The sequence below is a fragment of the Eucyclogobius newberryi genome, unplaced genomic scaffold, assembly GCF_026437365.1.
Source record: "Eucyclogobius newberryi isolate DKJ021-1_F unplaced genomic scaffold, fEucNew1.0.hap1 SCAF_11, whole genome shotgun sequence".
In the NCBI taxonomy this organism is placed as follows: domain Eukaryota; kingdom Metazoa; phylum Chordata; class Actinopteri; order Gobiiformes; family Gobiidae; genus Eucyclogobius; species Eucyclogobius newberryi.
Window position 1 is genome coordinate 35,644,610 of NW_027315735.1, and position 15,119 is coordinate 35,659,728.

General features: G+C 46.0%; 1 protein-coding gene across 1 annotated transcript; it reads right to left on the reverse strand.

Moving 5' to 3' along the window:
• Positions 1-290: 290 nt before the first annotated feature.
• On the reverse strand, positions 291-13,019 carry st3gal5 (ST3 beta-galactoside alpha-2,3-sialyltransferase 5; the record flags this gene model as incomplete). Its single annotated transcript, XM_072432594.1, has 6 exons — positions 291-563; positions 2,486-2,644; positions 5,870-6,056; positions 7,142-7,266; positions 8,207-8,416; positions 12,897-13,019. Coding segments are annotated over 6 exons (1,062 nt in total), but the record flags the coding sequence as incomplete, so codon positions are not given.
• Between the last annotated feature and the right edge of the window lie 2,100 nt (positions 13,020-15,119).

A 15,119-nucleotide genomic window follows, 5' to 3' on the forward strand; every position in this document is an offset into this window, starting at 1 on the left:
CATTCTGGGTCGTAATTATCCGTTTTGAGCCTCGTTTGATGCCGTGTTTTCTATGGGAACTGATGGTCGAGCAGTGTTCATTAATATCCGGGTACTCGCTGTTACCGCGGCGACGTCACGTTGGTCTATTCCAAACAAACCAATACAAACTGGAGCACAGACCCGCCGCGCCCACGTGGATAACACCACGGTGAAACATTATATTAAAAACAACATAATCAGAGTAAAACTTAAGGTGTCGTGGAATGTCTTTCGGCGAAGGCGGGAGTCGAACCCCAAACCTCCCGGGCGTGACCCCTGGAGCGCTACGTGTCCCGCCCGGCGCTCACGATGCCCCCGGTCAGGTCGGCGATGGTGCCGGCTCTCACCAGGCGCCGCAGCAGCTCCGTCTCCCGCCCGACGTCGTGCATCGTCTCCCGGAGGATGGAGTCCATGGCCAGGTTGTCGTAGTAGTGCAACGGCGCCCCCTGCTGGGACAGGGCGTAGCCGAAGCCCGCCACGCTCACCTGGTCGCAGAGGAGGCTGGCCAGGGTGATCGCCGTGACGCCCAGAGTCGGCACGTTCTGCGGGAGAGAGAGGGAGGGAAGATGGTAAAGAAGCATGACGGGACATTTTCTTTAAGTGTCACCGTCTGAGCAAAATGTGAAGATGAAAATGACGTCAGAATATTAATGAGCACGACAAATGTCCCGTATGTCAGTCAAACACTCTCAGGCCGCCAGGTCTAAACCAGGTCTAAATTGGGTCTAAATTGGGTCTAAACCGGGTCTAAACCAGGTCTAAACCAGCCGGGTCTAAACCAGGTCTAAACCAAGTCTAAACCAGGTCTAAATTGGGTCTAAACCGGACCTAAACCAGCTCTAAACCAGCTCTAAACCGGGTCTAAATTGGGTCTAAACCAGGTCTAAACCGGGTCTAAAGCAGGTCTAAACTGGGTCTAAACCAGGATTAAACCAGGACCAAACCGGGTCTAAAGCAGGTCTAAACCAGGACTAAACCGGGTCTAAATCAGGTCTAAACTGGGTCTGAACTGGGTCTAAACCAGGTCTAAACCGGGTCCAAAGCGGGTCTAAACCAGGTCTACCCATGAAGATCAAAATGTGAAGATCAGGGAAACGGTGACTCTGTTTTAGTCTGAACTCCATGACGAGCGTGGTATAAGTCCAGTATAAGTCATAATCATAAATAGCAAGAACAGTATTTTTGGGCTCAATATTTACTGCACATTTTCTCTGAACTTGTGCAAAGTGACTTTTATGTGACAAATTGGAGAGAGTAAATCATGACTCGAGTGTTTCATCTGCTTTGTTTCTTCTGAGTTATTGTTCTGTTTTACAATAAAACAAACGTGTGACATTTGAAAAAAACACTGAGTGTTTTTAGAGGAAAAACAGAGAAAAACGAAGAAAGTCTCAGCTTCACAAAGAGACTTTTGTTTATTCACCAGCTTCAGCTTGAACTGGATTTAAGTCACGCGTTTGAGTGGAAATCTGTCTAAAGGTTTAGCCTTGCTTTAGTCCTGCTTTAGTCCTGGTTTAGTCCTGGTTTAGTCCTGGTTTAGACCTGGTTTAGTCCTGGTTTAGACCTGGTTTAGACCTGCTTTAGACATGCTTTAGACCTGCTTTAGACCTGCTTTAGACCTGCTTTAGACCTGCTTTAGACCTGCTTTAGACCTGCTTTAGTCCTGGTTTAGTCCTGGTTTAGTCCTGGTTTAGACCTGGTTTAGACCTGGTTTAGCCCTGGTTTAGAACTGGTTTAGTCCTGGTTTAGTCCTGCTTTAGTCCTGCTTTAGACCTGGTTTAGTCCTGGTTTAGTCCTGCTTTAGTCCTGCTTTAGTCCTGCTTTAGTCCTGCTTTAGTCCTGCTTTAGTCCTGGTTTAGTCCTGGTTTAGTCCTGGTTTAGCCCTGGTTTAGTCCTGCTTTAGTCCTGCTTTAGTCCTGGTTTAGTCCTGGTTTAGTCCTGGTTTAGTCCTGGTTTAGTCCTGGTTTGGACCTGGTTTAGTCCTGCTTTAGTCCTGCTTTAGTCCTGCTTTAGCCCTGCTTTAGTCCTGCTTTAGTCCTGCTTTAGTCCTGCTTTAGTCCTGCTTTGGTCCTGGTTTAGTCCTGGTTTAGTCCTGGTTTAGCCCTGCTTTAGTCCTGGTTTAGCCCTGCTTTAGCCCTGGTTTAGTCCTGCTTTAGTCCTGGTTTAGTCCTGGTTTAGTCCTGGTTTAGTCCTGGTTTAGTCCTGCTTTAGCCCTGGTTTAGTCCTGGTTTAGCCCTGGTTTAGTCCTGGTTTAGTCCTGGTTTAGCCCTGGTTTAGTCCTGGTTTAGCCCTGGTTTAGTCCTGGTTTAGTCCTGGTTTAGCCCTGGTTTAGCCTTAGTTTTGTCCTGGTTTAGACCTGGTTTAGTCCTGCTTTAGTCTAGGTTTAGTCTAAACCAGGACTAAACCAGGACTAAACAGTTCTGGAGGCGTGGTTCGGGGGCGTGGTTCGGGGGCGTGGTCTTACCGGGTCCCAGCCCCAGAGCCGAGGTCTCGGGGGCGGGTACTTCAGCAGCTCCAGGGCGGTCTCACGGATCACGTCCGGATTCAAGAGTCTGAATCTGCCGGACTCGATCGCGACGTGAGCCGGAACCTTCTGCCAAAAGAACAGACGATCCCAAAGAGGCTGCAACAAACGACAACGACGACAACAACGACAACAACAGGGTTAGACGCTAGAATCATCTTTTCAGAGCATGATTTACACCAGGGCTAAACCAGGTCTAAGCCAGGACTAAACCAGGACTAAACCAGCACAAAACCAGGACTAAACCAGGGCTAAACCAGGTCTAAGCCAGGACTAAACCAGGACTAAACCAGCACAAAACCAGGACTAAACCAGGTCTAAACCAGGTCTAAACCAGGACTAAACCAGGGCTAAACCAGGGCTAAACCAGGTCTAAACCAGGACTAAACCAGGGCTAAACCAGGGCTAAAGCAGGACTAAACCAGGACTAAACCAGGACTAAAGCAGGACTAAACCAGGTCTAAACCAGGTCTAAACCAGGACTAAACCAGGACTAAACCAGGACTAAACCAGGGCTAAAGCAGGGCTAAACCAGGTCTAAACCAGGACTAAACCAGGGCTAAACCAGCACAAAACCAGGACTAAACCAGGTCTAAACCAGGTCTAAACCAGGGCTAAACCAGGGCTAAACCAGGTCTAAACCAGGTCTAAACCAGGACTAAACCAGGGCTAAACCAGGGCTAAAGCAGGACTAAACCAGGACTAAACCAGGACTAAAGCAGGACTAAACCAGGTCTAAACCAGGTCTAAACCAGGACTAAACCAGGACTAAACCAGGACTAAAGCAGGGCTAAACCAGGTCTAAACCAGGACTAAACCAGGGCTAAACCAGCACAAAACCAGGACTAAACCAGGACTAAACCAGGACTAAACCAGGACTAAACCAGGTCTAAACCAGGACTAAACCAGGACTAAACCAGGGCTAAACCAGGTCTAAACCAGGGCTAAACCAGGGCTAAACCAGGGCTAAACCAGGACAAAACTAAGGCTAAACCAGGGCTAAACCAGGTCTAAACCAGGTCTAAACTAGGACTATTCCAGGGCTAAACCAGGGCTAAACCAGGACTAAAACAGGGCTAAACCAGGACTAAACCAGGACTAGACCAGGACTAGACCAGGGCTAAACCAGGGCTAAACCAGGTCTAAACCAGGTCTAAACCAGGGCTAAACCAGGACTAAACCAGGACTAAACCAGGTCTAAACCAGGGGTAAACCAGGACTAAAACAGGGCTAAAACAGGGCTAAACCAGGGCTAAACCAGGACTAGACCAGGACTAGACCAGGGCTAAACCAGGTCTAAACCAGGGCTAAACCAGGACTAAACCAGGTCTAAACCAGGGCTAAACCAGGACTAAACCAGGGCTAAACCAGCACAAAACCAGGACTAAACCAGGACTAAACCAGGACTAAACCAGGTCTAAACCAGGACTAAACCAGGACTAAACCAGGGCTAAACCAGGTCTAAACCAGGGCTAAACCAGGGCTAAACCAGGGCTAAACCAGGACAAAACTAAGGCTAAACCAGGGCTAAACCAGGTCTAAACCAGGTCTAAACTAGGACTATTCCAGGGCTAAACCAGGGCTAAACCAGGACTAAAACAGGGCTAAACCAGGACTAAACCAGGACTAGACCAGGACTAGACCAGGGCTAAACCAGGGCTAAACCAGGTCTAAACCAGGTCTAAACCAGGGCTAAACCAGGACTAAACCAGGACTAAACCAGGTCTAAACCAGGACTAAGCCAGGACGATCAAGACTAAACAAGGACTAAACCAGGATTAAACCAGGACTAAACCAGGACTAAATCAAGACTAAACCAGGACTAAACCAGGACTAAACCAGGACTAAACTAGGACTAAACCAGGTCTAAACCAGGGCTAAACCAGGACTAAAACAGGGCTAAAACAGGGCTAAACCAGGGCTAAACCAGGACTAAACCAGGACTAAACTAGGACTAAACCAGGTCTAAACCAGGGCTAAACCAGGACTAAAACAGGGCTAAACCAGGTCTAAACCAGGACTAAACCAGGGCTAAACCAGGGCTAAAGCAGGACTAAACCAGGACTAAACCAGGACTAAAGCAGGACTAAACCAGGTCTAAACCAGGTCTAAACCAGGACTAAACCAGGACTAAACCAGGACTAAACCAGGACTAAACCAGGACTAAACCAGGGCTAAAGCAGGGCTAAACCAGGTCTAAACCAGGACTAAACCAGGGCTAAACCAGCACAAAACCAGGACTAAACCAGGACTAAACCAGGACTAAACCAGGACTAAACCAGGTCTAAACCAGGACTAAACCAGGACTAAACCAGGGCTAAACCAGGTCTAAACCAGGGCTAAACCAGGGCTAAACCAGGGCTAAACCAGGACAAAACTAAGGCTAAACCAGGGCTAAACCAGGTCTAAACCAGGTCTAAACTAGGACTATTCCAGGGCTAAACCAGGGCTAAACCAGGACTAAAACAGGGCTAAACCAGGACTAAACCAGGACTAGACCAGGACTAGACCAGGGCTAAACCAGGGCTAAACCAGGTCTAAACCAGGTCTAAACCAGGGCTAAACCAGGACTAAACCAGGACTAAACCAGGTCTAAACCAGGGGTAAACCAGGACTAAAACAGGGCTAAAACAGGGCTAAACCAGGGCTAAACCAGGACTAGACCAGGACTAGACCAGGGCTAAACCAGGTCTAAACCAGGGCTAAACCAGGACTAAACCAGGTCTAAACCAGGGCTAAACCAGGACTAAAACAGGGCTAAAACAGGGCTAAAACAGGGCTAAACCAGGGCTAAACCAGGACTAAGCCAGGACGATCAAGACTAAACAAGGACTAAACCAGGATTAAACCAGGACTAAACCAGGACTAAATCAAGACTAAACCAGGACTAAACCAGGACTAAACCAGGACTAAACTAGGACTAAACCAGGTCTAAACCAGGGCTAAACCAGGACTAAAACAGGGCTAAAACAGGGCTAAACCAGGGCTAAACCAGGACTAAACCAGGACTAAACTAGGACTAAACCAGGTCTAAACCAGGGCTAAACCAGGACTAAAACAGGGCTAAAACAGGGCTAAACCAGGGCTAAACCAGGACTAAACCAGGACTAGACCAGGGCTAAACCAGGACTAAAACAGGGCTAAACCAGGACTAAGCCAGGACGATCAAGACTAAACCAGGACTAAACCAGGATTAAACCAGGACTAAATAAAGACTAAACCAGGACTAAACCAGGTCTTTGCTTCGTTTGCGTCTCATTGACTCGCTACATGTACATTTGCTCTGATCTGTGGCACATCGTGGAGGAAGCGGCATGGACTCACCACGGCGACCTTCTGGATCATGGCCGAGATCCAGCTCAGGTCCACGCCTTTGAAGACCACGGCCACGAAGACGGTGCTGGGGTCTGAGTCGGCCCACGGCGACGGCGTGCTCTCGGGGTAACTGAGGCGCACGCCGGTCCTGTTCCCCACGTCCAGGACGAAATCGTCCAGAGGACCGCTGTTTAGCCTGCGCAGAGACGACTCATCGATCAGTCGCTATGGTGATCGACAACAACAGAATCGCCCAATTTGTCATCAGAACAACCACATTGGACATATTTGATTGTTTATATTAATTTATACTTTCATTACAGAATATCATTACTTTATCATTTCAGTCTGGAGATTTACTGAAATTATTATATATTGAACAAACAAAAGGGCTAAACCAGGACTAAACCAGGGCTGAAGAAGAACTAAACCAGGGCTAAAGTAGGACTAAACCATGACTAAACCAGGACTGAACCAGGATTGAACCAGGACTAAACCAGGTCTAAACCAGGACTAAGCCAGGACTAAACCAGGATTAAGCCAGGACTAAGCCAGGACTAAGCCAGGACTAAGTCAAGGCTAAACCAGGACTAAGCCAGGACTAAATCAGGACTAAATCAAGACTAAACCAGGACTAAAGCAGGATTAAACCAGGACTAAACCAGGACTAAGCTAGGACTAAATCAGGACTAAATCAGGACTAAACCTTTATCCTGGTTTCAGTTTGAAGATTTACTAAAATTATTTTATATTCAACAAACAAAAATCTGGATATTCCCCTTAATAGATCAAATATAATAAATAATAATTGTAAAATGTAATGCCACTGACGGCCTGTAGAGGGAGACAAAGCCACGCAGTGACGCCTCGTCGACTGGTCGTGACAATTAAACATTTTCCCTTTCTATGGATCAATAACATGTTTTGTGTTCTATTTTGACTTCTTAACATTTATACTCATAATTATTGCCATTTAAACCTATAAAAACAGTAAAATGACGATTAAAGACGACAGAATCTCAGTTTTAATTTCAAAATAAGACTCCCTCATCAGCGAGTGTCACTAACGATAGGACTAACCGCACATAAAAGGTTTAAATATGATGAATGAAGGATTATGGGTAGAAAAGATCGACAAAAAGTGTATTATCGATGAAAATCACTTCATACTTTTACAGTACATTCGATTATTATCTCACTGTACAAACTTCTACTACTTCTATTACTTCTACCACTACTTCTACCACCGTCTCCACATGAAGTTCAGCGAGCGCGTTTGACCTGATGACGGTGTCGAACTGGTCGATGAGCGGCCCGAGCTCCAGGCCTCTGAGGATCCCTCCGTTTCCCACGACGACGCAGCGAGAGCACTCCCCCGGCGACGCCCGAGAGCTCGACTCCGGCAACTGCGAGAAACGACAAACGAGAAGGTCTTACGGCCGGGGGACGGCTCAAACCAAGTTCAAACCCCAACGACCAACGCATTTCTGAAACGGCCGCGTGGGAAAGACGAATCCCGCGGTCATGGAGGAAACAAGAAGGGTCAAATCGTGGGTAATCGAGCAGAGGAAACGTCTAAGGAGAAGCAGAAACTGATCTACTTCAGCTCTGAACCGCAGAGTGTTTTTCATCACTGCAGAAAAGAACTACAAACCCTACTGTTTCAAACAGCTAAACCTGAAGCAAAGAGACACGCGCAGCTACTTTTTCAGGTCCAGGTCGTTTATCTCGCAGTCTTTCTCGTTTAAATGGGAAAACGAGACACCGGGAAAAAGGAGCGATGACATCTGTTGCCGCGGAAACGAGCGGACGACAGCGGAGCAGAAGGTCAACGACAAGAGCTGAAATATGAAAGGAACGACTCCGAGCAGCGAGTGCCTTCTGTGCTGAGATTATATATATATATATATATATATATATATATATATATAAACAAACAAGGATAGAAAGGAAGGATTGAAAGGAAAGAAGGAAAGAAAGGAAGAAAGAAGGAAAAGATAGAACAGAAAGAAGGAAAGAAAGAAAAAAGGAAAAGATAGAACAGAAAGAAGGAAAGAAAGAAAAAAGGAAAGGATAGAAAGGAAAGAAGGAAAGAAAGAAAGAAGGAAGGAAAGGATAGAACAGAAAGAAGGAAAGAAAGAAAGGATAGAAAGGAAAGATAGAAAGAAAGAGAAACGATAACAAGACGTGGTCCGTTCGTCAGCGCGCCGTGACCCAGAGCTGCTTCGTGACGTGCTGCTTTACACACCGTCGCCGTCACGAACGTCGGGTAAAAACAAACGCAGCAGTAACCACGGCGACGGCGCGAGAGCGGGGCCCGCAGCGGACACTCCCGGGGACATTTACCAGGCGCAGCAGGTCCGCGACGCGGCCTCGGAGCCCCTTGAATCCGAACGGGGGCGGGTACAGGAAGAGCTCCTCGGGCAGAGGGTCGTCCCGCCAAAGTAAAGGCCGCGTGTTTTTGCTGGCGTCAGGGAGAAGCGCCAGCAAATCCTGCCGCGTGCGACGTCGACGACAGGCTCCGCCCAGAACGCTCCGGACGTGGGCGTGGACCAGCTGAGGAGACACAAAGACACTTTATCTGTATTTACGTCGCCATCTGCAGCTCATACTATGTCAGTGCGACTAACGATTGTTCTAATACCACTTATAATATGATAACTACACCTTAATGTGCCTTAACTAAGCATGAGCAAAGACCCTGTTCATAATGAGCATATGGTTTATTAAGCATGATTTAGGATTTAGTAACTACTTAATTAAGGTTAAGGTTAGGATTAGAGGATTAGTTTAACTCTGCCTGAATTAAGTATTTGTTCATGATTTACTAGGAATACGTGTAGTTATTATAAAGTGTTACCATTATTTTAGCCGGCAAGTCAGATTATTTTTGCAATAAGTAAAAAAAAAAAAAACTTTTAAACCTGTGAAACTGTATAATAAATGTATTTGTCATCATTTAATACTGTGTACTTCAAAGAGTACTTAAGGTAGGTAAATACCTAAGTAAGTACGGTAAGTAAGTAAATACGTAAGTAAATAAGTAAGTAAGTAAATACGTAAGTAAGTAAGTACGGTAAGTAAGTAAATACGTAAGTAAATAAGTAAGTACCTAAGTAAGTAAGTAAATAAGTAAGTAAGTAAATACGTAAGTAAATAAGTAAGTAAGTAATTAAATAAGTAAGTAAATAAGTAAGTACGGTAAGTATGGTAAGTAAGTAAATAAGTAAGTAAATAAATAAGTAAGTAAGTAATTAAATAAGTAAGTAAGTAAATAAGTAAGTAAATAAGTAAGTACGGTAAGTATGGTAAGTAAGTAAATAAGTAAGTAAATAAATAAGTAAGTAAGTAATTAAATAAGTAAGTAAATAAGTAAGTAAGTAATTAAATAAGTAAGTAAATAAGTAATTACGGTAAGTATGGTAAGTAAGTAAGTAAATAAGTAAGTAAGTAATTAAATAAGTAAGTAAGTATGGTAAGTAAGTAAATAAGTAAGTAAGTAAATAAGTAAGTAAGTAAATAAGTACGTAAGTAAATAAGTAAGTAAGTAAATAAGTAAGTAAGTACGGTAGCAGGGCTCTGATTAAGGATTTTCACTTATACAGCAGCTGCTAAACAATCCGTTAATTTTTTCAAATTTGTATAGCAATTTGATAATTGCATAGCAAAACACGAAAGTGACTAACAATCAATATTTTCCATTGATGTAACAAGATTATTTATTTCAAATGTGTTTGTAAACATTATATTTAAAAAAAAACCTCCAAACAAATGAACACTTTTTTTAAACCCAGAAAACTTGCAAATAAAATTAGTTGTTGAACAAATTAATTAACACCAAGTTAGATTAACTTATTTACAACTTTCTTCCATATCATCATCATCAATCAGACGACTATTTGCAGGAGTCTCATTTACATATTAATTCTCTTTACACTCACAAAATTATGTGTTAAGATTCTGATGGAAACTGGTGTCCATCGTGGTGTATTTATTGTGTTATTCAAATTGTACCACTCTATTTATTTATTCCAGCAATAAAACTTTACCATTTTTCGTTTTGCTATTTGATGACGGTCTCTAAGTACTTCGTCTCGGCTCCGACTACACATTTGATGACGGTCCCTAAGTACTCTCGTCTCTGCTCCGGCTGCACATTTGGATCCGTGTAATTCGCTGCGCCCAAAATACGTATCTGATTTTTAAAAACGAGGTTGTCGTCACTTGGCAGTGTAACTATGAATATTTTGACATGTGAATGATCTGCAAAGACTTTTGTGTTTAGGAGTTATTGACCTCGGAAGTCTGAATCTGAATATGACGCTAACTTTACCGCACGTGGCACAGTGTCCTACATGTGTTATGTCCACACAGCGTCCTACATGTGTCATGTCCACACAGTGTCCTACATGTGTCATGTCCACACAGCGTCCTACATGTGTCATGTCCACACAGTGTCCTACATGTGTCATGTCCACACGGCGTCCTACATGTGTCATGTCCACACAGCGTCCTACATGTGTCATGTCCACACAGCGTCCTACATGTGTCATGTCCACACAGTGTCCTACATGTGTCATGTCCACACGGCGTCCTACATGTGTCATGTCCACACGGCGTCCTACATGTGTCATGTCCACACAGCGTCCTACATGTGTCATGTCCACACAGCGTCCTACATGTGTCATGTCCACACAGCGTCCTACATGTGTCATGTCCACACAGCGTCCTACATGTGTCATGTCCACACAGCGTCCTACATGTGTCATGTCCACACAGCGTCCTACATGTGTCATGTCCACACAGCGTCCTACGTGTGTCATGTCCACACAGTGTCCTACATGTGTCATGTCCACACAGCGTCCTACATGTGTCATGTCCACACAGCGTCCTACATGTGTCATGTCCACACAGTGTCCTACATGTGTCATGTCCACACGGCGTCCTACATGTGTCATGTCCACACAGCGTCCTACATGTGTCATGTCCACACAGTGTCCTACATGTGTCATGTCCACACGGCGTCCTACATGTGTCATGTCCACACAGCGTCCTACATGTGTCATGTCCACACAGCGTCCTACATGTGTCATGTCCACACAGTGTCCTACAGCGTCCTACATGTGTTATATCCACACAGCGTCCTACATGTGTCATGTCCACACAGCGTCCTACATGTGTCATGTCCACACAGTGTCCTACATGTGTCATGTCCACACAGCGTCCTACATGTGTCATGTCCACACAGCGTCCTTCATGTCCACACAGCGTCCTACATGTGTCATGTCCACACAGTGTCCTACAGCGTCATACATGTGTCATGTCCACACAGCGTCCTACATGTGTCATGTCCACACAGCGTCCTACATGTGTCATGTCCACACAGCGTCCTACATGTGTCATGTCCACACAGCGTCCTACATGTGTCATGTCCACACAGTGTCCTACATGTGTCATGTCCACACAGCGTCCTACATGTGTCATGTCCACACAGCGTCCTTCATGTCCACACAGCGTCCTACATGTGTCATGTCCACACAGTGTCCTACAGCGTCATACATGTGTCATGTCCACACAGCGTCCTACATGTGTCATGTCCACACAGCGTCCTACATGTGTCATGTCCACACAGCGTCCTACGTGTGTCATGTCCACACAGTGTCCTACATGTGTCATGTCCACACAGCGTCCTACATGTGTCATGTCCACACAGCGTCCTACATGTGTCATGTCCACACAGTGTCCTACATGTGTCATGTCCACACAGCGTCCTACATGTGTCATGTCCACACAGCGTCCTACATGTGTCATGTCCACACAGTGTCCTACAGCGTCCTACATGTGTCATGTCCACACAGTGTCCTACATGTGTCATGTCCACACAGCGTCCTACATGTGTCATGTCCACACAGCGTCCTACATGTGTCATGTCCACAGTGTCCTACAGCGTCCTACATGTGTCATGTCCACACAGTGTCCTACATGTGTCATGTCCACACAGCGTCCTACATGTGTCATGTCCACACAGCGTCCTTCATGTCCACACAGCGTCCTACATGTGTCATGTCCACACAGTGTCCTACAGCGTCATACATGTGTCATGTCCACACAGCGTCCTACATGTGTCATGTCCACACAGCGTCCTACATGTGTCATGTCCACACAGCGTCCTACGTGTGTCATGTCCACACAGTGTCCTACATGTGTCATGTCCACACAGCGTCCTACATGTGTCATGTCCACACAGTGTCCTACATGCGTCATGTCCACACAGCGTCCTACATGTGTCATGTCCACACAGTGTCCTACAGCGTCCTACATGTGTCATGTCCACACAGTGTCCTACATGTGTCATGTCCACACAGCGTCCTACATGTGTCATGTCCACACAGCGTCCTACATGTGTCATGTCCACAGTGTCCTACAGCGTCCTACATGTGTCATGTCCACACAGTGTCCTACATGTGTCATGTCCACACAGCGTCCTACATGTGTCATGTCCACACAGCGTCCTACATGTGTCATGTCCACACAGCGTCCTTCATGTCCACACAGCGTCCTACATGTGTCATGTCCACACAGTGTCCTACATGTGTCATGTCCACACAGCGTCCTACATGTGTCATGTCCACACAGCGTCCTACATGTGTCATGTCCACACAGTGTCCTACATGTGTCATGCCGTTATAGACGATCGATTGACAGTGATCAGTACTTTTAGGCGCTTTGGTGATACAATTAAACACACATTTTTGTATCACAAAAGCTGCGAAACAAAAGCACTTTTTTCTGACGAATGCGTCGCATTTGAGAGAAATTGCGTCGCATTTTGCGATACCGCTTATTCTGAACCCTGGGTAAGTAAGTAAATAAGTGTGGTAAGTAAGTAAGTAAATAAGTAAGTAAGTAAAGTAAGGTAAATGCATACATCTATAAATAGCTAGCACACTTTTTGGTTGTAAATATTTTGCGCACCACCTCCTAAACGATTACAGAATCTAATTAAAGTGAGATTTGATGCAGGACATGTGGTCACCTGTCTGTGTGCGGGGTCCACGTGCCACTCCAGGGGCCGAGGGGGTCGGGGGTCCAACAGCAGCGGCAGAGAAGCAAACAGCAACGCCACCAAACTCAGGAGCGCACAGGGAAGCAGCAGCCTCCTGCACAAAGACACACACGGCGGGGTGTGAGGCCCGACACACTCTGACCACGCAGCAACAACAACAACAACAACAACCACAACAACAACAACAACAAACACAGGAGCGCACAGGGAAGAAGCAGCAGCCTCCTGCACAAAGACACACAAAAACTCTCAAACGTGGCGTCTCAGGCGGATAATCCCACTCACCAGCGTTTGGCCAGCCTCATGTCGGCACTCCGCTCCGGGCCGCGGCCCGGGGCGCTCCGGGCGGCGCTGGGTGGGCTGGGTCGCGCGCGTCGCTCCTCGTCCCCTCAGCGGGCCTCCTGACCTGCACAAAAGGTGGGTGTATTGATGGGCCGCGACACAAAGGTGCGGCGGCGTCTGAGGGGCGTGGCTACCCTTTGCTTACGGGTTAATCGATATAAACGAGTCGCCGTCATGTGTTTGCTGTGATGAACGACGCCGGGACGAGCCCGAGATGGAAAACAAACTCAAACGTGGAGGAGATGAATAAAAGCAGGAGGAAGAGTGCGACGTGGAGGCTAACAAGAAGATGAGAGTTTAATTATAGAGCTCTCGATACGGTTTTGTCTGTTTAACACGTTTACTGAACAAACAAACATATTTATGTTTCTTTTACATTTTCAGTCGACATGAGGCTGAAATACAAAGAATGGAACCAAACAAAGACTTTTTAAATCAAACGATTTCATCTAGTTGAATTAATTCAAAGCCACAGAACCAGCATTCATTAGAGTCTTTTTGGCATTTGTTCATTTAATTATTTGTTTTGTTATACGAGTCTTTTCAGGCATTTGTTAATTTAATTCTTTGTTTTATTGGATGTTTTATTTGCATTAATCATTATTTTATTGTGATTTTAATGCAGTTTTTCAGGTTAGTGAAGCACTTTGAATTGAACCGTGCAAATAAACTCACCTTTATTTGTATTTGTACCAATGAAAAGGAGTTTGGTTTTCCCTTTGTAAATAAATTATACATAAAAAATATAACGATAAATTAAAAAAAAGAAAAAGCTCTGTAGGGTTTGAAAATTAGATTTAAATGTTTTCCTGTTTATGCTTAACAGCATGCTTATGGTCGTTTTTAAGGTTTACTCACTTATCACAACGTCCTACGTCACAAGCAATACAAATTGTAGGACTGACAAAGCAAGACATGTATTAATTTATTAACCTTTAATTACCAGAATAAAACTGTTAAGATCAAGTGCGACACATCATAGAAACATTGCATCAACTCAAAATAAAGAGCATTATCAATATATTTATTTACAACGGACGACAAACTGACGCCTGAAACGTTGTTGATTGCGTAAAGGTGAATGCACTTGTTTTTGCTTCAAAATATAAAGAAAAGCTGCTGGACCAGTCGTGTCACCCCGGCCATCTTAAGACACTGCGCAGGCGAGCTGACTCCTGTCGTCACTGGCATTTTTAACACCTCCTGGAGTCATGCCATGTCCCAGCTTCAAGTCGTCCATCATCGTCCCTGTCCCCAAGAAGCCCCGGATGACTGGACTTAATGACTACAGACCTGTGGCGCTGACATCTGTAGTCATGAAGTCATTTGAGCGCCTGGTCCTCCCCCACCTCAAGTCCCTCCCCCCTGCTGAACCCTCCTGCTGGACCCCCTGCAGTTCGCCTACAGAGCCAACAAGTCTGTGGACGACGCCATTAACCTGGCTCTCCACTTCACCTGCAGCACCTGGACTCCCAGGAACCTACACCAGGATCCTGTTTGTGGACTTCAGCTCTGCATCAACACCATCCTCCTGCTCTGCTCCAGGACAAGCTCTCCCAGCTCAATGAGCTTGACTCCACCTGCAGAGGGAGCGCTGACTCCACCCGTAGGTGGAGTGCTGACTCCAACCGCAGGGGGAGCGCTGACTCCACCCGCAGGGGGAGCGCCGACTCCACCCGCAGGGGGAGCTCCGACTCCACCCGCAGGGGGAGCGCCGACTCCACCCGCAGGGGGAGCGCCGACTCCACCCGCAGGGGGAGCGCCGACTCTCAGACACACAGGGCTGTATCCTTTCTCCCCTGCTCTTCTTCCTGTACACAAACTGCTGCACCTCCAGCCACGACTCCGTAA